General features: G+C 40.8%; 1 protein-coding gene across 4 annotated transcripts in view; it reads right to left on the minus strand.

Annotated features, from left to right (window-relative positions):
* LOC118336017 (vacuolar protein sorting-associated protein 13B-like) overlaps positions 1 to 22,261 on the minus strand; it is a 313,914-nt gene that overhangs the window by 264,976 nt on the left and 26,677 nt on the right. For all 4 annotated transcript variants that reach the window (XR_004797093.1, XM_035672549.1, XM_035672551.1 and 1 more), the window contains 9 exons: positions 21,246 to 21,413; positions 19,041 to 19,222; positions 17,678 to 17,852; positions 12,220 to 12,485; positions 8,546 to 8,641; positions 6,722 to 6,844; positions 5,996 to 6,133; positions 3,288 to 3,375; positions 1,028 to 1,213 (listed from right to left, as the gene is read on the minus strand). Coding sequence is in view for 3 of the 4 variants with exons in the window: in XM_035672549.1 (XP_035528442.1) it covers positions 1,028 to 1,213; positions 3,288 to 3,375; positions 5,996 to 6,133; positions 6,722 to 6,844; positions 8,546 to 8,641; positions 12,220 to 12,485; positions 17,678 to 17,852; positions 19,041 to 19,222; positions 21,246 to 21,413 (1,422 nt within the window). In the remaining variant the exon portion in view is untranslated. The remainder of the gene's footprint in view (positions 1 to 1,027; positions 1,214 to 3,287; positions 3,376 to 5,995; positions 6,134 to 6,721; positions 6,845 to 8,545; positions 8,642 to 12,219; positions 12,486 to 17,677; positions 17,853 to 19,040; positions 19,223 to 21,245; positions 21,414 to 22,261) is intronic.

Here is a 22,261-nt window from a genome sequence, read left to right on the forward strand (position 1 = left end):
ACACACACACACACACTATTGATATGTTATTTGAAATGTAATCCTTTATCCTCCCCTAAACATTACACACACACAAAGTTACAGTCACACATACCATTGGACAATTTTAATGTTGATATACTGTTTTTGTATAATGTTGTGTTATAGCTAATATCACTGTGTTTGTGTATTAAGATAAGTATTGTCCAAATACTTGGTAAATTTGTACTTTGATACTGTACTTTGGCAAAATTGTTCTTTAAACTTTCATGCCAATAAAGAGAAGAGACTACAGGAGAGTGGAGGAGAGGAGAGAGATTTTTTAAATAAATTGTATTTTTCTTTTTTTGACCTTATTAACGCCATGGCAAAATTGTTCCTGACATTCATGCCAAGAAAGCATATTGAATTGAACTGAATTGAATTGAGTAGAGGAAAGGGGAGAGGAGAGAGAAAGGAAAGGAGAATTTGATTTAGGAAAGGCATGTGTTATTTTATCACTCCATCTGTCATAGCTACCTTGGTGAAAAATGTTTCCTCTTTTATCTCCTCTCAATTTCTCAATCCCCCCCGGGGGCCTAACTATACTGACCCTTCTCCAGAAAACGCCAGAGAGCACAGACACATATAGAAACAGGAAGGAACACACTGACCTACCCAGCTTTAGTCAAAAGCTCTATAGTAATTACCCCATCATCTATTATCTATCGCAGATGCTGAAACAACCGAAACCTACGGATGTTATCATTTTGCAAATATGAGAGTTATTGCTACAGATATTACACACAGACACACATTCCATGTTCTTTCACAACATCCCAGAGATGAGCTCATCAATAGCTGTGCAGGGACGATCACTAACAAAGGTGTTTGGCTTATCCTCCCTCATGTGGTCCAAAAGGTCACTACTTTCATGTACAGCTGTGTGTTGAAAGAGTGGTTGTGCAAGGAAATAACAATGTGATGAGGATACTGTAAAGTGCAGACTGTTGCTTTTCTGATCATTGGCAGAATAGAAGAAAGTCAGATAAAAAAGAGCATGCCTAACCTTGCTGTGGTTTGCAGTAGGGTTCGTACTCGTGGTCCATGGCACAAGTGACCATCTTTAGGATGCGGTGCACAGCGCTGCTGTGCAGTCTGACATCCAGGGGTCCCACCACCAGCCTCTTGATGGATGTCTCTTGAACAGCAGGCACTACCTCCTCTATACTCACTACCGAGAAGTCCTGAGAACCTACGAACAGAAAGACACATGCATTACACGCTTAAAATATATATTATGTTATTATATAAGCTATTTAATGTACAGAGTTTTTACATTGACATTTAGGGCAGCAACATTTTTTCTCCATATGCCTCTTCTTAATCAAGTTTATAATCTCCTCATTTGTTGGGTGAAAACACAACAGAGATGGCAGTGGTGTAATGCAGCAGCAGGGAGCAGCTCACATAGCTGTGAACCACTGGAATGATGAATATTCCAAATGTCCACTTCTCTCACACAGCTGTCCCTTCATTCATCGCAGGCCCCTGTTCCAGAGGTCCACTTAAAAGACTCAGCTCCCCGGCAATAAAAAGGGAGAAATTAAAAATAAAAGAAGGGGGTGGATGAATGGCAGTGAGGGAGGAAGAGGACAAAGTTCACAACTTTCTTTATTCCCATTACATTCCACCACTGCACTGAACATTTCTTATAGCTCAGAGAGACCACACTATGTATGAATTTAACTTTTTTTAAGCTGAAAAGGCTGGGGGACGGGGGTGAACCTCCCACTGAATTCTGCAATGGGCAATGCCACTTCCCCTTCCCTTCCTAAGTGACATTTGGCTGCAATGGATTAGGCCTAATATCAACCATATGGCTGCAGTTAGAACGGTCAGTGGAATGATGAGGAGGCTGAAATTAGCCGGGATTTAGACGATTTAAAAGTGTCTCCATTTCCCAACATTAAAAAAAAGTTTTTAATCTGCAGCATTACTCTAATGTGAAGTCAATAGTGAGTGTGACCCGGGTTGGTTAGTATTTCGGTTGACTCAGAGTTTATGTCAGTCCCATGGCAATGGAAGCTAATTTGTTTGGTTGACACTGGATCTGGTCCGCGTCCGAGAAGAAGAGAAACACTGACAGAAGAGAAGCATTCCAATTGGCAGGGGTAACCACAGCCGACCCGCAGGAAAAGAGAATGACACTCATCCTGCTGTCAGAAATGACTTTGACAGCTCAGGATGACAGTATCAATGTTTTTTTTTAATTTAGATTTTTATCTGTAGCTGACAGCAGGAGGAAACAATAGCCTAGTCAGAAAGAGGTAGAGGAAGAGAGAAGCAAAGTGAAAAACAGAAAGAGGGAGGCAAGTGGAACAACATAGGTGGCTTTAGACTCCTAATTAATCAATCTGTTCAAGCCATTCAAACAGATTTTCAGTAAAAACTCCTGTGACTCCACGAAGCACCAACACACCATTTCTACATTCTTCTAACATTCAGTGACACATAGGCTACGAAGCTATCCTATTACACGTATGCCATCACACATAGGAAGGGGTTGCACTTTATGTAGATTCAATCCAATTTCTGTGCTGAGCATGTAAGAGTATTTTTTTTTTTACTTAAAACCTGTGAATGTCAGTCAGGTGTCACTGTCATAACTACACAGAAAGCAGCTTTCCAGCAGCATTGAAATAAAATGCTCAACAATCACACAATAAAGCACAGAGACATTTGTGGGCCAAATACAACATTTCAAATTGAAGGGAGGGTGTTTTATCTCTTAATGGGAACTTCAGATCTTTCAGACTTGAATAAACATTCTTCAGTGTTGCAGCTGAGGAATGAAAAATCCTGCCCGTCTTAAGGCTTCTGCCAGGAAGAGTGACACCTAATTAGGCAAGAGAAGCCTATTCACTTTCTCAACAGCTTACAGGTAAAGAGACAGAGGGAAACAATGTTTCAACAAGCAGCGGGGAGAAAGAAACTCAAATACGTGTCTGCGCAGACTAAACACTTCTGACAGTTGCCCTCCAGGTAAGTTTGGGGTGAGAGCGAGGACAGGAAGGGTCAAGGACCAGGTGGCTGTGACTCAAACAAGACAAACTCTTTCTTTCAAGTCTCCAGGAGGCTTGTTTGACAGAGGAGAGAGAAGAGGAGAGAGAGAAAGCGATGGAAAGACACAAGAGAGTTTAAGATAGATAGGAAGAAAGAGGGAACAAGGCAAAGAAAAGGAGAACATGTAAGATATAAAGAGAAAGAGAGAAGAGGTGGCGAGGTGAGCAAACAAGCTCTGTAAGGAGGAATGAATTAGACAATACCTTTGCTGCTGCTGTTCTCCATTGTGTAGAGATAATCCATGTAGAAAGCACCAAAGCGCTGCATGCCTGCTATCTCCGTGTAGGTCTCCTGTCAAACAAAAGTAGATTTAGGTAAACATGGCAGTAAGGGAGCAAACAAGCTGATAGCATTTAAGAGTGGCAGTGACTGGGGTCATGGTGGATACGACGGTGGATAAGGGGGTCAAATCAGAGATTAAAAAAAAAGAGTTATTGACGGGTTGATCTGCTTAGTAGGATTTCTTTTTGTTTTTTACTGGCAAACAATATCACTAATGTTTGGAATTATATAATTAATTATAATATTTGGAACAACATGAAATGAAAGGAGATACTTGATCACAGCAATGTCTCTAATCTGGGGTCAAATTACAACAGTGCACAGGGAAGTAATTTATTAGATATCAAGTCTGTTCTTTATTGAGTAATAAGCTATTGATAAAAGGAAGTGAAAGTTTCCTCATTCAACTGGTGCTTGGACATATGCCACTGTAAAATACGTATCTTATCTACTAAAAGATTGGACTTTTTCACAACAAATCAAACTTGTCTGACAGGGATTATGGTTGATACTTTCAATATAAAATTGTGAAATTTTATTGGGAAATATTTATCAAGATAGCAAGGTGCAGCTTTTAAAAGCATGAGTGTAATGTAGAATGTACCTGTAAGCAATGCGTGTACTTTACAGCTGTCAGTTACCTAACACTGAAAACAGTGTTAGAAAGTAGCCAGATGGAAACAGTAGGTTTCGTCTTCAGGGTTGAAGGGGCGCTGCAGCTCATCCAAGCACACATAAGGGAACAGGCAGGGTACACCCTGGACAGGTCACTAGTTTATTACAGTGCTAACATATATAGACACACACACATTTAGACCTATGGGCAATTTATAGTTTCCATTTGGCCTAAACCTGCATGTCTTTGGACTATGGGAGAACACCAGAGCACCCACAGGAAAGTGGAACCGACACAGGAACAACATAAAAACTCCTCTAAGAAAAACCCCAGCTGGCAGGCCCAGGTGACTAAGCACTAAAGACCTGTGTCACCCCTGTTTGTTTAATGTCATTATTAACAAATACAACCTACATATAGGTCAAAGAACTGTGGATCTTTATCTTATTTCTGATCTACCTGTGTGTCAGTGTTTTGTTAGTGTCATAATCTATTAGTCTGTGGGTCAAGAGCTATTGACCCTGTCCTACACAATATTTCAAAGTTATACTTCTACTGCATATCAAACCACTGGTAAACAGAGAGAATGAGTGAGCAAGCAAGAAACACAGAGAGAATGAGAGAGGCCCCTCTCACACACACATTTAACATCCCCTCCCCAGACTTACCCACTAGTTCTCTTAACAGAGATTTCAATAGAGCCTTATCAGAGAGGCAGGTTAATGAGTAATATTTATTAGGGGACCTCTAATGGCTCTGGCATGCTTTTGGATCAAAGCCATTGGCTGGTTTCAAAACCGCTAATGAATTAACACTAAAACCTTTGACTCTTAAGACTTTCAAGTATGGATAGATGGATGGATGTCCAAACAATTGCTTCATTGAGGGTCATGAACATTTCTGAGCAGAGTCAACACTCAAGCTGTGATGGCTGATGAGGGGAGCTGAGACTTATCAGGAATAATGGCTTTAACACTACTACTTAGATAGCGGGAACATTCCTCTACTGCAGCCAGCAGCTGGGTGACTGACAGAAATAATTTAAGTGGCAGCGATTTAAGTTAAAAGGACTTATTTAGAAGATAAGTTACTGAGAGTTTAAAAGGACAAAATATTGTAGTAAGTTAGGACCACTAAATAAGGTAACAGCTGTCATTACAGCTTTTCCAGATGAAACCTAAAGAAAGACAGGATGTAATTATATCAGATTATTGTTTATTGACCCAGATAAACTACTGTATTAGCAAAGTGTGCTCACTTTGGCAAGTCACTTTAGCTATACCCACACTAACACTGAGGAACATTTTTTTGTTATCTGGCTTGGCAGTGAATCCTTTCTGAAAATAAAGAAAGTTATGTCTTAATAAAATGTCTTTACATCAGTCGTGTGAATATTTGTTCTCTCAACAGCTTGACAAGCACAGCTCTACAGATGTTTCGTTTAGTGAGGACTGTGTCAATGGCAGGTGCTGTTCAAGTAAACAGCATTAGTGAGTTCATTATGTTTAATGCATTTTTCAGAGCACTGCTGTTAGTTGAATAAGTCTGTTGCTGTGTAGACCAGTCGGCCCAGCTGTGAGGTGCGTGTTGAGTTGGTTGTTGGCCTGGCTTGGAACGGACTGCTAATTTTTGCCATATGGTTTAGTCTCTGCTATCAGTTCTGTGGGTGTCCTTTGAATTCTCAGTGGTTAGTCTTCTGAAAAAAACAAAAAGCAAAACTCTTGATTGTGAATGTACTGTACAGGTCACAAACGTGGTTGGATTCACTACAGGCATCTGTTTTACTGATGTAGCTGCATGGCTGCTCTGAGGTAGATCATCTCAGAGGATCTCAATCTGAAATACATGGTCTGCATGCTACTGTATTTTGGCCTTCCATCCAAGCCTTTTATAAGCCACGAAAACATATTTTTCCCCCAAATAAAATTTCCAAAATAAATAAGTTTGGGAACAGTATTATTTGGTACAGTAGAATTGGGGCTGGAGACATAAACTATCTCAGTTTATAGCAACCTTGTGATTAGCAGCATCCAGGATGAACTCAGCCCTGACTCCGTTGTTCTCTGGACTGCGGTAGTCAAAGAGAGAGTTGGTAAGGTAGGTCATTCCTTTACTGTTTAGGCTGTCCCCACAGCTGAAGAACACTGCATCCTGCAGACACACAGACACACAAAAGAGAGAAGGAAAAGGAGAAGTATGAACGAGAGGATGCACAGAGAATGTCAGAAATATTGAAAAATATTTAAATTGCCGCAAAATCAAGCTCATACTACACAAATCCAGATGTATTTCAAACTCTTCAATATTAATAATTTACTATCTCAATTAAATGTAACACATCATAGGTTAACACACAATTTAAAAATAACCGTAGAAAAATAACCATTAAAAATACGCAGTTGACACATAGTTAATGAAATACAATGATTTCAATTTAGCCCAAAAGCATTAATGTACATGAGGGATGGAGAGACTGCTGTTGACACAGTGATGTATGTGGCAAACACAGAACATTATGGTGAATTACAAAAGGCAGCTGGATCACACTCTTCCATAAACAAACCAGACCACATCTCTACCTCCTTCTGAAAACTCTTGGGAGCAATAGAGGCTGCAGGAGACATGGTTTAGGTGAAAATGATCTCTTTTCTAGGCTTTTAAATTCTCTTTTAATCTTTCTCACTCAGGTTTTTTTCCTCTTTTTTTCTATTTTCCTTGAGGTTTTCAGGCTGTCTTTACCTCTTCACGTCGGTTCATGTTTTCTTCAAAATCCCGTACTCCCATGATGCCTTTCAGGCAGAGTGCCCGGCAGCCCACAAAGCCAATCTGACAATCGAAGAAGGGCTCCCCCATCATCAGCACCTGGAATAAAAAGCAGAGGAAAAGACTTTAACCAGTTTTTATACTCCAGATTTTATTCACTACTACATTAAGAACAATGTGGATACTGGATACACTCTGAATAAACCTTTTTCTACCAGTGAATGTATAACAAATACAAAGGCCTGTACAGTTAGAAATAAAGGCAACCTTTTAGTTAATTAAAATGTATTTTCATATAATTGGCTAGACTCGAAGGTGTGAGAGTGTGAGATAAGTTAAAACTAAACAGAATGGGGAAAATGCCAGCTTCAGAATGCTTTCCTCTCCAAAGAGAACACCCAGGATGTAAATCAGTCAACAGAAGCCCAGTAAAACCATAACAGTGCAATAATTCACAGAAATTAATTTGATTGAATTACCTTTTTACGTCGCAATAAAAAATTAAATGTGAAATTAATGACAGTTCAAGACCAAATTTATTGTGGACACAAGCTTCTCCACCATGACCAGTTTGAGGCTACGTTGGTTTGTGGTGCTGTTGAGGTTGTGGGCTCATTTCATTGTGATAAAAAGAGCAGGGGTCAGACAGCTTCCATTTCCCCTAGAGAGTGGTGTGTGCATGCGTGCGTGTGTGTGTGTAGGTGTGTAGGTGTGGTAGCAGTCCAGCAGCCCCTATAACCAGCAAGGTGTGGTTCTCCCTCACTCACCGTGGCTTTGCTTCACCCAGCAGACAACTAAACAGAGAGCAATCCAATAAAACTTTACGTTTTACCACACAATAATTACAAGGCCTAGTTTTCCCTGTTTTACTAGCCATCCCTTTGCCTTTCAACGCTCTCACTTTTGGTCCCAGTTCAGACTGCTCTCTCTCTCTCTTCCAGCAAAAGCATAAATTACAGAAATTGGAATTGGAAATCTCTCAGAATTCTCACATCTGGTAGAAAGCTTAGGAGCAGAAAACTCCTTTCCTTCTCCAACCAGGTAATCAGAGAAAAAGGTTTAAAAATATTTTCTACGCCGAGGGGGAAATGCGGAAATGATCAGACTTGGGCTCGACTCAGACACAGATTCCACTGTGTTCACAACAGGCCACGGATTAGTGACCTGGAGAGGCTTTATAAATGTACTTAAGGAGGGAATTAAGAGGAACCTCTGTCCAACAGTGAATAAGGAGACAATAATAATAACCATGAAGGATCAAAAGGGAGGACATCTTTATTGGTTTGTTCTGGCCATGATGGGTAACGGGTTGCTTTCCAGATGGGTACAACTGGTGGAGGGCAGATATCTCTAGAAAAATCAGTCGCTGTAGTTAAAAATTCATGGTTTTGTCATGATATGATGTATCATGATATTGATTTGACAATAATAATAGTCAGACTATATTGGTTACAATGCAGAGATAGACCATATGATCTAAAATCTGTATCAGGATACGTTTTCACATTTGTCTCAATAACAATAAATGTAACAATAACACATTCCATTTCTCTTGCTCATTTCTAATATGATAAGACCAGTTATGAATCATCTGGACTGGACTTCGGGCTGTTTGGTTGTTTGGTTAAACTCGAAAAAGCTGTAATTGGTTAGTGTAGCAAATCCCTGTTTATTACATAGAATGTAGACATTTACTGATTAAAAACAGCAGCATAAATAAATCAGTAAAAGGCTATAATTCCATAAACTGTGCATAGTTCTTTTACAATGGACATATTTTTTAGGCGACTTGTTTCTCACCTCAATAGTGATTCCCTCGTGCTCCATGCACAGGACCTCTCTGGACTTGACCTTCTGAGGACTGTAGTAGCTGCTCTCTGATTGGGTCTCTGTCAGCTGAGACAAAACACAGAGAGACAGAATCCATTTAATATTCTTCAGAACGGTCAAAAATTCACTCCAATAAAAAACAAAGATATACGTTTATTTAATTTATGAAAATAAATTGAAACGCTTCTACAGGTGTCACAAAAAAACACATCAAAGGAACAGACTGTGAAAACTTAAGCCTTTACAAAGTTTCATTTAGTAAAATCATTAAGGCTTTGTGACAGTTTTGGATCCAAAAGGTAAATCCAGATCAAAACCAAACAACAAGTCTTAAAAGGGACAGCTCACCCCAAAATCAAAAATACAGATTTTTCCTCTTACCTGTAGTGCTATTTATCCATCTAGAGATATCGGCCATAGAGGTGTCTGCCTTCTCTCGAATATAATGGAACCAGATGGCACTCCACTTGTGGTGCAAAGCACCCAAAAGCACACCTTTGAAAAACAACAATGTCTCTTTCCAGAAATCATGACCCGGTTACTCATGATAATCCACAGACCTTGTTGTGAGCAGTTTCATGTAGGAACTATTTTCTGTCTACATACCACCGCGCAGAAGGAAGAGTGGATCTACTCATGGACAAGAGGTTCATGCTTGTGACAGCGCAGGATGTAAACATTAATGGCGTCCTCCCCGGCTGAGCTGTTACGTTAGCTAGCTCACCTAGCTCCACTGAGATAGTCAACATTCAGCTTCAATTTGTGGGTGCAGTTCAGTAGAGAAAATGAGTTCCTCTATGAAACTGCTCACAACAAGGTCTGAGGAATACCTTGAGTAACCGGGTCATGATTTCTGGAAAGAGACATTGCTGTTGAGTTTTTCCAATGTACTTTTTTGGCGCTGGGAACACCACAAGCTGAGTGCCATCTGGTTCCATTATATTCAAGAGAAGGCAGACATCTTTACGGCCCATATCTTCAATACTCAGCAACTCACACTTTTTTTGATTTTGGGGTCTCTGTCCCTTTAAAATTGCAGTAGTGGAGATTTTGTGGAGATTTTTGCCACCTTAAAATGTTGTGAGACGGTAAGGGAAAATTAAGTTTTGTTTGACAGAATAAGGTTACAGCAATAATAGGGATGTCATAAAAATGCAGCAGTAAAAACTTGGAATCCATTGTGTGTGTGTGTGTGCGTGTGTACCCGCAATTCACTGCTGAAACAGATGCATGATTTGAAAAATAAACAAAAGCTGTGCAAGTCTTGGATGTGAAGGGCAATGAGGCCCCGGAAAATAATGCTTAAAACCAGAAAGAATAACATCCAAACAAGGACAGATGACATTTTCTTAGATCACAGACTGGATGCCAGCCTTGGGACTTTTTGGTCGTTTTCTTTTCAAAGTTTGGACTGGGGCCAAAGACATTCATCAAACCACATGACAGCCACTCCTCTCCAGTTCTAGGGGGGGGCCTCTCTGGCTTTATTGGGGATGACAATCAGAACATGACTAAAGCACCAAGTATACCAAGGGCCAAAACGGATAATTGTACAATTGTACATTGAGTAGTCAGGTAAACTGATGAAAGAAGAGGGATTGTTCATTAGAGCATTAATGGTGTGTAGAGACAGTGTGGAGGCAGTGAGAGAGAGCATCTGGTTGGTTGAGGTGAGTGGGGCACAGAGCTGTGATGCTTTTGAGGCTGGCCAGTCTAAAAACTGTGGGTGTAGAGCAGAACTGTGCAGGCCCTAACCCATTCAACTTTAACACAGGAAGCAGGTGCAGAGCAAAAAGCAGCTGTGCCTTATTATCCCTACTGATGGAGCAGACTCTCTCACCCTCGCTCCCTTCCCCTATTTCGATTCCGATGGTTTAATCACATGCAGGGACCACGGCACCCCAGCAGTGAGCAATGATGTTAAATAATCTGACTAAAGAACTGCTCTGCCTGACAATATCAGTGCATTATGGCACTGACACAGAAGACAGACACGAACATGATGAATGTTTATCCAATAAGAATTTTGCCCAAGCTAGACTGGTGGGACATTTCTAACTGTACCTAGGCCTGAAACAACACAGCAGAAAGAGGACAGAAAAGCCACATAGCAACACAAACGCATAATACAGCAAGTAATACACAGAGCTACTGCTGCCACCATCTTCCCTGCTACTTCTCCTTTATTATATTCCAACCCATTTAAAGGCTTTTGGAGTCCAACACAAATCAAATGATTCTTTATGAGGCATTTTGGAAATGTTACAACGTTGGATGTGAATATTGGGGTACTTTATCTTTATGTCCATTTCTAAGAAATGTAACACGGTGGAAAGGATCTGATGGAAAAGTTGAAAAAGACTTTAAATTTGCTATTGTTGAAATAAATGAAAATAGCAAAAATAGAGAAACAATGTTTCTTAAAATGAAAAGTGAAGTCTGGCATGCAATGAGAGTTTGGCATGTGTGCAAAAGTGAAAGAGGGGAACAAATGGTCAGTGCTGAACTATGTATTATGTGTGTAAAAGTCATTAAAGCATACTGCCAATTTCTTTGATCAAACAGATCTGGGGAGTAATGGGTCAGCAATCTAAAAATACCTCTCTGATTTCATGTCCATGTCAAACTCAGGTTCAGGCAGTGGCTGTTCAAAGACATGAAATTCCCTCAAACTAAATACTTCCTTGTAGGAAAGAGACGAGAACGTTTAAAAAACCATCCTTTCAGCTGTGTGCAATTACTCCAGACGAGAGGCAATTAATTGATTAAAAGAACTCAAACAATACAGGAACAATTTAAACATTATTAGAAAAGCACCATGGTCTGTTGGGCCTGAGACATACCTCCCCTTCACTGATCACACACACTGTGAAGTACACACACACACACAAGCAGTAATGTGATCTGAAGTGCCTGAACCTGAGGGGAAACGCAGATGAATTCCAACTATTCTGAGTGAGCAGGCAGGATTAAAGTTTGGGATCCATTTCTGAATAGTCATCATACCATGTATAATGTTTAAAACATTAACGTGACCCGAGACGCCAGTTAGCGGTTACACTACCCTCCCTTGTACCGCACACAGAGACAAAGAGGATTGTAACTTCCTGAGAATCAAACTGTTCTTTAAGGCTCAAAATATAAGATGCAGGGGTGGGGTGGGCAGTGGGAACGAATAAACAGTAAGGATAGCAAGGAAAAAAACTGTAATTGTTAACAAAACAATATCTTAAATCAGGAAATTCTATATTAACATTAAATACCATTATCTACAGAATTTCCCCAAGAATTTCCTGACTTACCATGACAACCCCCAAAACAAACTGGAACGACCCCTTGTGTAATACACATATTAAAGACATACACATTTTTATCTTTAGGATCTACCCATACATACATTTAATTATTTCAAAAGCACATCTTAAGCCTAAATCACATTCATACAACATTTATTTAATGTCAGTATAATGTGAAATACTTTCAAGCCATGCTGAAAATAGAAGTATTTCATCCATCTGGCCATTTCGTTTTGACATTTAGTTGATATTTTACACAACAACAAATATAACTGTTGTTCACCCAGTATATGCTGGCATACATTCCAGCCCCAACGTGACATATATGAATGATGACAGTCGATTTACCTTGAAGGTAACAGAAGCTTTGGTGCAGTAGAAGCCTATGGAAACAATGGGGTCTTTGGGTGTGTGTTGTTGGGGGTTGCTAGGGATGCCTCCTGTCTCTAGTTGCTGGTAGAGGCCTTCCTCACTTTCATCCTCTGTGCCTACGATGGCAGGGACGAATGACCAAGCCCAGGACACCCAACCCTGGTCTGTCTCTTCAGACAGCATGTAGAGATCTGGGCTGGAGTACTGGCTAGTCCCCTGGCTTTCCAGATCCACATCCATCCCTGAAGGGTAAAAAAAAAGTCTCAATTAATTATAATGCCAATATAATATGATTCCACAGTAGCTTCAATAGTGATGGGAAAAAAGGTCAGGGTGGGTTAGCACCTGCAGTTGGCAGTTACAATGCAAACTTCAAAAGTACACAATGGTGCAGCCAAATTTATAATACATTCAATAAAGGTTTCAGATGACTCGAATCCCCCCTTAGTATGCTTTTACTCCAACAGATAAACAAACAATTTAAAAAGGCAGGATCTGAGAACAAACTGGTAAAACAGAGAGAAAACTGTTGATAGTGGAAGTATTTGTGCACTATGCAGCACACTTAATTAATTTGTCCATGCCTCCAGGGTAGTTTGATACAAGCAAGATGTTTCAGCTGTCAACTGAACACACAAAAACAGCACAGACCAAGGCAGTTTCACAGTAGTTGCTGCCAATGCTCCAGCATGCAGGTGTGTGAGTATATGTCTGCAGCATGAACTCTAGAGGGAGAGGGGAAGTCCATTCCAACGGAGGCCAGAGGGCACAGCCTGTCAGCCAGCATCCTGACAGAGAAGTGCTTTGACGGGGCCCAAGTGGATCACTGTGGTCAGGGCTGTCTGAACTGGACCCAACAGCACAGGCCGCATCCACAAACGCATGCAGCATGGGGTTGGGTCTCATAGTTGTTTAGAAGCCAACAGACTGAAATGAGGCCATGAGGGAGGCTGGGTAGCTATGAGCCATCATGGGTGCAGGTGTAGATGAGACAGGACGACTATAGGACTGTACAAGATTAGCTGGAGGAGGTGGAGTGACCTGTCACACCCTCTGCGCCTAAGCATGAGGCGTTGACTGGAGCACTGGCTACTGTAAGGCACAGGCCTCACACCAGGTGAAGACGGCAAATTAGAAAGTGGTGTGGGAACGTAAGACTGCCCAGACATACCAATGAGCCGGACATACCAATGGGCACTGGGTTACAAATAAATAGGAGCTGAAAAGTGAAAACAGGCTAGTCCTTGTTTCAGCAACAGAAAACTTTAGCAAAAATTGGGAAGTAACCAATGGGAATCTAAGTCGACTAGCATGATGATGTTGTGTGTTACAAAAGACAATGGTGTTCACTATAATCTTCTATTATCTCACTATCCCCTAATTCTCTGCAAACTATTTGGGGGTTCACAGGTTCCCCGGTCCCTGATCCCGACCTCTGAACTCGTCCCATCGTGTGTGTTTCTACACACGTTGGGAGAAAGGAAGCTGATGTCAATACACAAGAATGTGTAATCCCATTCCTCGCGGCCTCACGTCCTCTGTGAGAAAACAATATTGTCCGTGAGGTCACAGCTTAGGAATCCCAGAGGCTAAGGCGGTGAAAATTATGACATATTTTAATTAAATCTTTCACTTTGCGAATTGGCAGTTGGAAATCCCATGTTATGGCTTTTTATCCCCCCACAACTCTCTGTCCGATTCTATCTCTCATTTCTCTTTTTTTCCTTTTTGTTTTCACTCCATGGAAGCCTTTGAGGTGTCAGTTCAACAAGTTAAGCTCTTTCGCTTCACGTCACAGCCTGATGAGGCCTACATTTGAATTGCAAGGCAATCAAAATAACAGCACAATTACCAATCAAGTGATCAAAACAGACTGGCTGAGACTTTGAAGTATTAATCCAAAGATGTGAGTGAAAAATTCCCAGAGTGTGATGTGGGCCTGGCCAAAATGCATGCTGCTGTGGAGTAGAGAACTGTGACCACACAGGTGTGAAATACAACCACCACTGTTCTCTGCCTCACCGTGAGACCAATCATCTTTTTTTGTGGACAGCTCACTCACAGTTGGTTTCCATGAGTCCAAGGTCTTCAGGCAGCAGTGTATGTCTAACCTAGCGAGGGAGTTGGTGTGTAAGTGAGTGAACAGCTGAGTGACATTGAGACAGTGAGAGGGGAGGAGTGGGAGAAGGCAGTGCCCTCACAGACCAGTAGATGTCCCTCCATGTTTATAGAGGGAGAGGTGGACTGCTTACCTGACCACTGAGCACGTCATCTCATGCATCGACTCACACACACACACCTTTCATTTGCCTAGTCACAGATTATCTGATCTATTAGATCTGTCTGCTCATCACTTCCTGACAGGTGATACAGTACATACACAGAAACAATTCGGTGCACAGGCCTATCTACTTTGATATAAAAGAATGGAACACATATCAACATGTGTGTCACATATTGTTTCACTTTAACACTATAGTGTGACATTAACATCAAAATGTTTTAAAATCCATTTTAGCAGTCATGGCAGGAGAACATAAAACACTCTGCGAGACAAAGAGCTGTTTCATCCACATCCATAGACTTCTAAACTCAATGGCCTCCACGTCTTCACACCAATATTAAAAAGTGAAAAGATGATTAAAAAGAGGCCCTGTCACGTCACTGGGCTAGCATAAGGGAGCCACATGAGGTTTATATGCAGGAGATAGCCTATGGCCTCTGGCTGATATGTGTGTGATTGTCCATTCCATTCAATAGGCCTCTGAGGACGCTGAGGCTCTCCTACAAAGCAAACACTGAAAACTGAGTCCTATACACATATGCAGAGTGCAACTCACTCATACACATGCTTACTTATATGCTATACAGAGAGGCACGCACACACACACATATGCACACTGCCACACTTCAACAGCCACAGTCCTCGGTTCATAATTCTTCACATACTTGTTGAAACCGTACATCTTTCGGTGCCGTGACCAGCTGGTCCACTCAAGCATGTTAGTCATCTATGTTTCCAACCGCTGAAATTTTTACAGTGTTTCACAGACTTCATTGAATTTCAGACAGTAGGAAAACCAGCCGTCTAATCCTGACTGAAAGGTTGTTTTGGTTAGTGACACACAAGTATCCCGCGCTGTTCACTTATTAGGGCTATTCATTAATGAGACATTGGCTCTTACCTAAAAGAGAAAGATTCAAACAAACAACATGCAGCCACAGTGAATCATGGGCACATAAACACATTACAAGGCTTTTTCCACTTCCACTAATTGGAAAAAAGAAAAACACCTTCACATGGGGGAAAAATTAATATTCAAGAGTAAGTGTAAAAAAAAGAAAAGAAACACACATGCACACACACAAACGCACGCGCACACACACACACACAGAGGGCATTTGAGCCAGAATATACAGCAGAGATTTACCACAAGCAGCCTATGGGAAATCAAATGAATGTGATGAAGTACTATGTACGATACTGGGATCATGTTCCAGCAATCATGTGACAATGATTGTTTCCTACAAACTACAACCCACTAAAAATAAATATGCATGTAAGCCAAGTCAGTCACTATAAGCGTCAACATACATGAATGTAGCAGTACTCAGGAACTATCAATGGTAAAGGCTGCCTATAGTGGTTAAGAAAAACACATTATATTTTCCTATTATAAATAATAAATCATTTGAGCAGTAATTCTGCTACTATTATCAAAAGAATTCAGTTTTACTCCTTAAATCTGAAATGAATACACTGAAAACCATATGTTCATGAACAGGCCCAAAACCCTCCCAACAAACACACACACCCACCTACAGTACTACAGTACATACACGCGCACAAGCTGCCCCCGCACCGCCGCCCCAGGGCCCCCCGCCCCGCGCCACCCGCAGCCCAACCCCCCGCCGTTACAGTTTCTTCAAACCTCTGTCCGATTACTTCCAGCATAACAACGATCTGGGGGCGCTCAGGTTTCCAAGAGCTGGTCCCGCTCTTGTATACTTTTGGGTGATGGGATACTAATTCATTTCTCAGGGGACTTCCGCATAGCAGTAGCATGGACACCGACTCTTACATCTGGCATTTGAGCCCGAACTGGAAGCCTGCGCGCAACTTGCAGTAAAAAGTTCGCAGGCCGGCAGTGAGAAAAGTTAGAGGGGTAACGTTGGAGGGAGTGAGCGAATGGGCTGTATTGTGGTTGGGGCTGCCTGCTTCCCTCTGCCCACCACTTCCCCTGCCACCGTAATTTGGCTTCCTGGTGCTACAGAGGCTGATTTAGCCCAGCGGGACCTGGGATTTGATCTTGCTCTATTTGGCTGGAGGATGAAGGATGGAGCTAGTTGGGGAAGAGATGAGATGGGGCCTTTGGGGAATGAGGCTGGGGTTTTAAGGAGGTGGCCCTGCAGGCTATTAAAGTCCAATGTGTGTGTGTGTGTGCGTAGGTGTGTGTGTGTGCGTAGGTGTGTGTGTGTGTGTAGGTGTGTGCGTGTGCGTGTGCGTGTGTGCCTGTGAGAAAAGCCGACTCCTTGTGTATGCTTTGCTCAGCTCCTGGATGTGGGGATTGTGCTCCGATCACAAAGAAAGAGATGGGCCTGTGTTTGATTCACCCATGTTTCTTCCCTTCATCCTCCTCTCTCCTGCTTCTACCCACATGGAGGGGATCAGGCCTGACGACAACAGTCTGTGTTGAGTTACACGCTCCGGCTTTTGTTTGTGGAAAAAGCAGGAGGAGCGCACACCATGGTCAAAGTGATGTTAAATGTCCCGTTTAGGAACAACAGCAGCATATGGACAGACATAGCCCCTGAACAGAACAAGGCAACATGCAGAGCGTCATGAGATGAAAACGCTGTGTAAGGAAAAAGTCAAAGCTTTGTGCATGGTCTGATGGCTCATTAACCACTTCAGAGCCTTGGACCACATTTTGTCTGAGGAATATGACTGCTAAAGGAAGCATACTGACACACAAATGCTGCATCCTAGTGAGTCCTCAATATATCATTTCCAAATTAATAAGCAAATAAAATAAAAAAGAATAATAGCTGTTGAAGAATGTGACTTTTTTTTACTTTTGTCTTGCTGTCCATGGCCCTTGTTTGTTACATAAATGTGCAGCTGCAGCACAACGGTTTCAGCAATAAGGAGGGTCTTCAGCCATAAAAAGATGACTGCCTCATTCTTATACTTATTGTGTAAATAAACAAATGAATAAAGAGAAACAATTACAGCCTAAAATTCCTTACTAGTCATCAAATGTCAAATTCTACTGACAGAAGTTTAAAAAAAAAACTCTGCTTAAATTTTTTGAAAACATTCACAGACATAGTTTTTTTAGATTACAAATTCAAAAACAAAACAGAGACAAAAAAGTAGATTTTGGGTTTGTTCAGAAAATTGTTACTGCCCTCCCTAAGAGTCCCAACTCACCAGGCAAAATTGCACCAGCCTCCCTGACATGACCGCTGCCCTCTTCTCCCTCTCCCTCTTTGTGTCCTCCGATTTCCCCATAGTAGAGGGCAATAATCAGCTCTAGAATGCGGATAAACATGGGTAGCTGCTGATCAGTAATGGACAACTTCAGGCTCTCCACCATGGTCTGGATCTAAGGAAACAGAGAAGAAAAGCGTAAGAGACGGTTTACATTTTGAAATTTGATTTGTTAAATTACATGTTGGGATGTAAAATGGGCTACAGGCCCAACCACTTCTGGTGGGCTCCCTCATAATATACATTTTTTAAGTTCAAGTTTAATAAAAAAAAAAAAAAAAGGGTAGAGCCCCAGGCCCTGTAAGAACTGGTATGGATTCCCCTCTGGCTAACTGGTGGATGCTGAGTGTTGCATGTGGAAGAGGCAATTTCTGTTCCTGTTAAACAAAGTTATATGATGACCTACAGCTACAAACCACAAATTATGGCCTGCATGCAAGTAGATGTACAGTACAGAGTAACAAGAAACACGTTGAGACATCCCTTATTATATAGGCAATGTCGGGATGAAAGAAGTCAGGTCCAAATGGAAACAAATGTACCCACACAATACACCAATGTGTTTACTGTAATTATCTACAGCAGCTACCTTTCACTGTGAAAGAGGGGTTTGCATGAAACATTTTGTATATTACAGTGTTAAGAAAAATTATAAATATAAGAAGACGCACCAGAATACATTCAAAAGTAAACTTGCTCCTAACATGCTGTAACTACTCTAAACATGGCCAGTTCTACTTTAATTCAGCATGTTGATACATTTAGTTTAAGAGATAAATGGGACAGAATTTAATGTACCATAATATAGCTTTATAGTGGAAAGATGATAATACCATACAGACAAACATAAACCACAGACAGCCAAAATCAATTTTCTGGATAGAATCTATAATAGTTTACAAAATCTCCTTATTTTAACTTTCAGATGGTAAAAATCTGATCTGTATAAACAAATTGCTACCACAGCCAAGATTCTAATGTGTGATTTTCAACAAACACCTTCTTCCATTCCAGTGACGATGAGTAGAAAAATTAGACTGATTCAGTGGTGTAGAACAATGGACTGAAATGAGTCATTATCCTGCCATTGATTCGAGAACAGCTAACCTCACAAAAGTAAGTTACGTGTTCCTCTAACTGTAAGCGGCTATGACATATTTGAACTTTTACCATCACTAGCATGTGTGACATGTTTGGACTAGGGCAAAATGATATCAGAATACCCATGTACAAAGGGTTTTTTTCTAGCTTTGGCAAGATAATGGCGGTTATTGGGTTATGGCTGAAATGTGGAGCTGCTTACTTTGATGACAGATGGGATCTTGGAATTGATGTTGTCATAGGTAAAATGGAGCCGTGTTCTGAAGGAGCATTTGTACAGCAGCGGGTCCTGGTAAAACTCGATCTTGCCACTAGCATTCCGCTTGTCCAAGCACACAGTACAGTCGGCAAAGTTGATCACTTTCCTTAGGACCAGCTCTGGAGCTTCACAGAGAAAAAAAGTAAACAAAATGAATGTAGATAATTTTGTATTGAACATGAAAGAGGTTGACACTAATCAAACATGTCAACATACATGTGTTAGACATGTATGCTCACAGCAAAATGTACGCCTACAGAGAGGTGTCATTAAACACAAACAAATGCAATCATACACACACTAACAGAGAGCAGGCTGTGACAGTAAATCCTCATTATCTGTGAAATCAGGGGAGACGACACTCAGCAGACATCACAGAGCTGTGGTGTAATGTGACATTTACAAGAGGTACAACCAAGTGGTTTGTGTTCTTTTGTATGTGTGTATGTGTGTGTGGTTGTGTGTTTGTGTGGGGGTGGGGGGTTGTGTGGTCTGTGGCGTGTGTGTGTGTGTGTGTGTGTGTGTTGTGTGTGGTTGGTTTGGTTGGTGTTGTCTGTGTGTGGTGTGTGTGTGTGTGTGTGTTGGATGATCAGACATCATCAGATTCTCAATTGTCACTGACTCACTTGCCCCTGACAGACTGATAACAGGACTCATCGTTCCCAGAACTGTTTCATCCTCTAAACAGAGCCAGTAACTATTGCTGGAACAACTACTTGCTTCATATGTTGAAATAGGGCCCCCTTACAAGAAATTCCACAGTGATAACAATGACTGAAAATTACCACTACATGATTCTTCTGTTGACATTGGCTTTTGTGACTCCCTATAAACCAGTTCTTTATTCAAGGTTATGATTGTAGTTTGAAGTTTAATATTTTAAAATAATTGTAACGTTTCTGGCAGTAACCTGAGAAACCCAGCAGTTTGTACTGCAAAAGACCTTCTAAGTCAACAGATAGAAACCCTTTACAAAAAATGGACATAAGCTTACAGTACTGTTGCAGTGAATGACTAGGAGGATTTTAAAAGTTCATACATTATATATTATTTATATCATATACAGGGTTTCTGCCGGTTTCAACAGGTTAAATTGAAGACTTTTTAAGACCATTATGAATGCATACTAGCAAAAAACAAATAATATAAAGGCAAATGGTATTGGTTGCCTTTTTGTTTTCATTTTACAGCATGATCAATACAGATTTTTCCCAAAAACATGTACTTTATACAAATAATGTTAACTTAATTAATCCAATCACTTTTTAAGACAAAGCATATTTAAGACTGTTTAAGGCCTAAAATTCAGATTATTGGGTTTTAGACTTTTTAAGACCAGCGGACACCCTGGAACATCTACAAGAAATGTATATATATATATATGCCAGGTTTGTGTGACATAAAGCTCCCTGTTAGCTGTGCACCATTAAAGAATAAGTTCATTTTCAAAGGAAAGAGTTCCTTGTAGTCTGAGATTGTCCATGCTATGTGTGTTCTGCTCTAATTCGAACCATCCATCAGATACTGCTCTACCATGGAGACTTTTAAGAGAGAATGGATATAGACTAGGTGCACAAGTCACTGTCCAATACTGAGAAACATCATCTATCTATCTATCCATAATAGGGATAGGTAACGCCATTGGTAAAAAGGACTGGTCAACGAGTTCCAACACAAATGATCAGCTTGGTTTAACATTGTCATTCTTTCCTATAAGAAATCAGTGTCTCTAAGAAATTGAAACCAAAAATACACACAAACCATGTAAACATCAAAAGCTAGGGCCCACGAGGGTTGCACTTCCTACTGTTCTATTTCCAAGTGGCATGCTTAGGTTTAAGATCCCCCACTTCATCCATCATTTGTGGTTTTAAATTTGAGCTCTTTTCTGTGTCAAAGCACACGCTACATTGGACCTACTCATGCTCCAATCGGACTGTGGAGTTTATCAAAAGTCTGAATATGAGACTACTGTGGCAGCTGACATTGGCATTTACAAAAACAGCTAGGTTTAAACTTGTCTGATATGTCTGTTTGACCTTAGTTTGAACTAACAAAATTAAACACTTACTGTAATTTATAGGTTCTCGACTCTGTGGATTTACTAGTTAATCCCACTACCAAGGAATGTAAGCAGTCATTGCTCACCAGTGATGTCCATGAAGGCCCTCTCCCATATATCGTCTACAGTGTAGCACTCTGCAGAGGTAATGTTGACTGAAAGCACGATGTCATCTTCCACGTACTTAAGGATCAGGTTGTTCACAACAATATTCACGTTGTTCACCACACGCCTGATCAGACTCTGTACGTAACCTGTAAACACATGGGAAAACACGTTAAAATGTATGAAAAATAAAAGGATTAGAAAAGCATACCTCATCACAAAGAGACACATGCACACAGGGGAACATACGTAGTAGCTATATTAACAGAACACATTAACTTAATGTTGAGACACCAAAAAAGTCAAATCTAGAGCCGCATTCCCTGAAAGTCTTGGCTCAATGCCACTGACCCCTGAAACCCTCAAAGGCTCATAAATAAGAGGAGGTCCTGACATGTTATTTTTCGCCACAGTCTATCCATTGGACATGTACAGTGAGAGGAGCTAAATATCCGTAAGAAAACATTTCTGCTCCTCACCCTGCCTGAGCAGTGCTACAAATCCTGGGTGAATTTATGAATCTCTGAAGAGCTCTCCTCTCTTCTCAGAGGCAAAGTCCTGTTTAACCCAAAACTATGCACATGCTGCTTCACACATATCCCTCCCAAACCCACTGAGGAGCCTGCGTGTTCACTTAAACATACACAAGCATGAGTGCACACATGCACTCACGAATACAAAATACAGGACTTTATACATATTTATACAGGAGTTATTGAGAGTGCAATCAAACTACGTTCTTAGGATTCAAACAAGTTCTGCCAATGTTGAGAAGAAAAAAACAAAACAAAAATTGGCAAACTGTGGGAAAATAGTAAATACACCTTCATTTTAACTGCACAAGTTTATGACATCACTTAAAATTTGAATGCAACTGAATTTTTGTGCTGATGGCTAGCAAGATCTATTAATATTAATGTTGTACAAATGGAGAGAAACAGGAATATAGAAACAGATTTTATGGTGAGGGTGAAAGGTGGGGGTCGGCGGCTTTGTG

Source organism: Morone saxatilis, unplaced genomic scaffold, assembly GCF_004916995.1.
Source record: "Morone saxatilis isolate NCDOM2014 unplaced genomic scaffold, NCSU_SB_2.0 Contig24, whole genome shotgun sequence".
NCBI classification, from domain to species: domain Eukaryota; kingdom Metazoa; phylum Chordata; class Actinopteri; family Moronidae; genus Morone; species Morone saxatilis.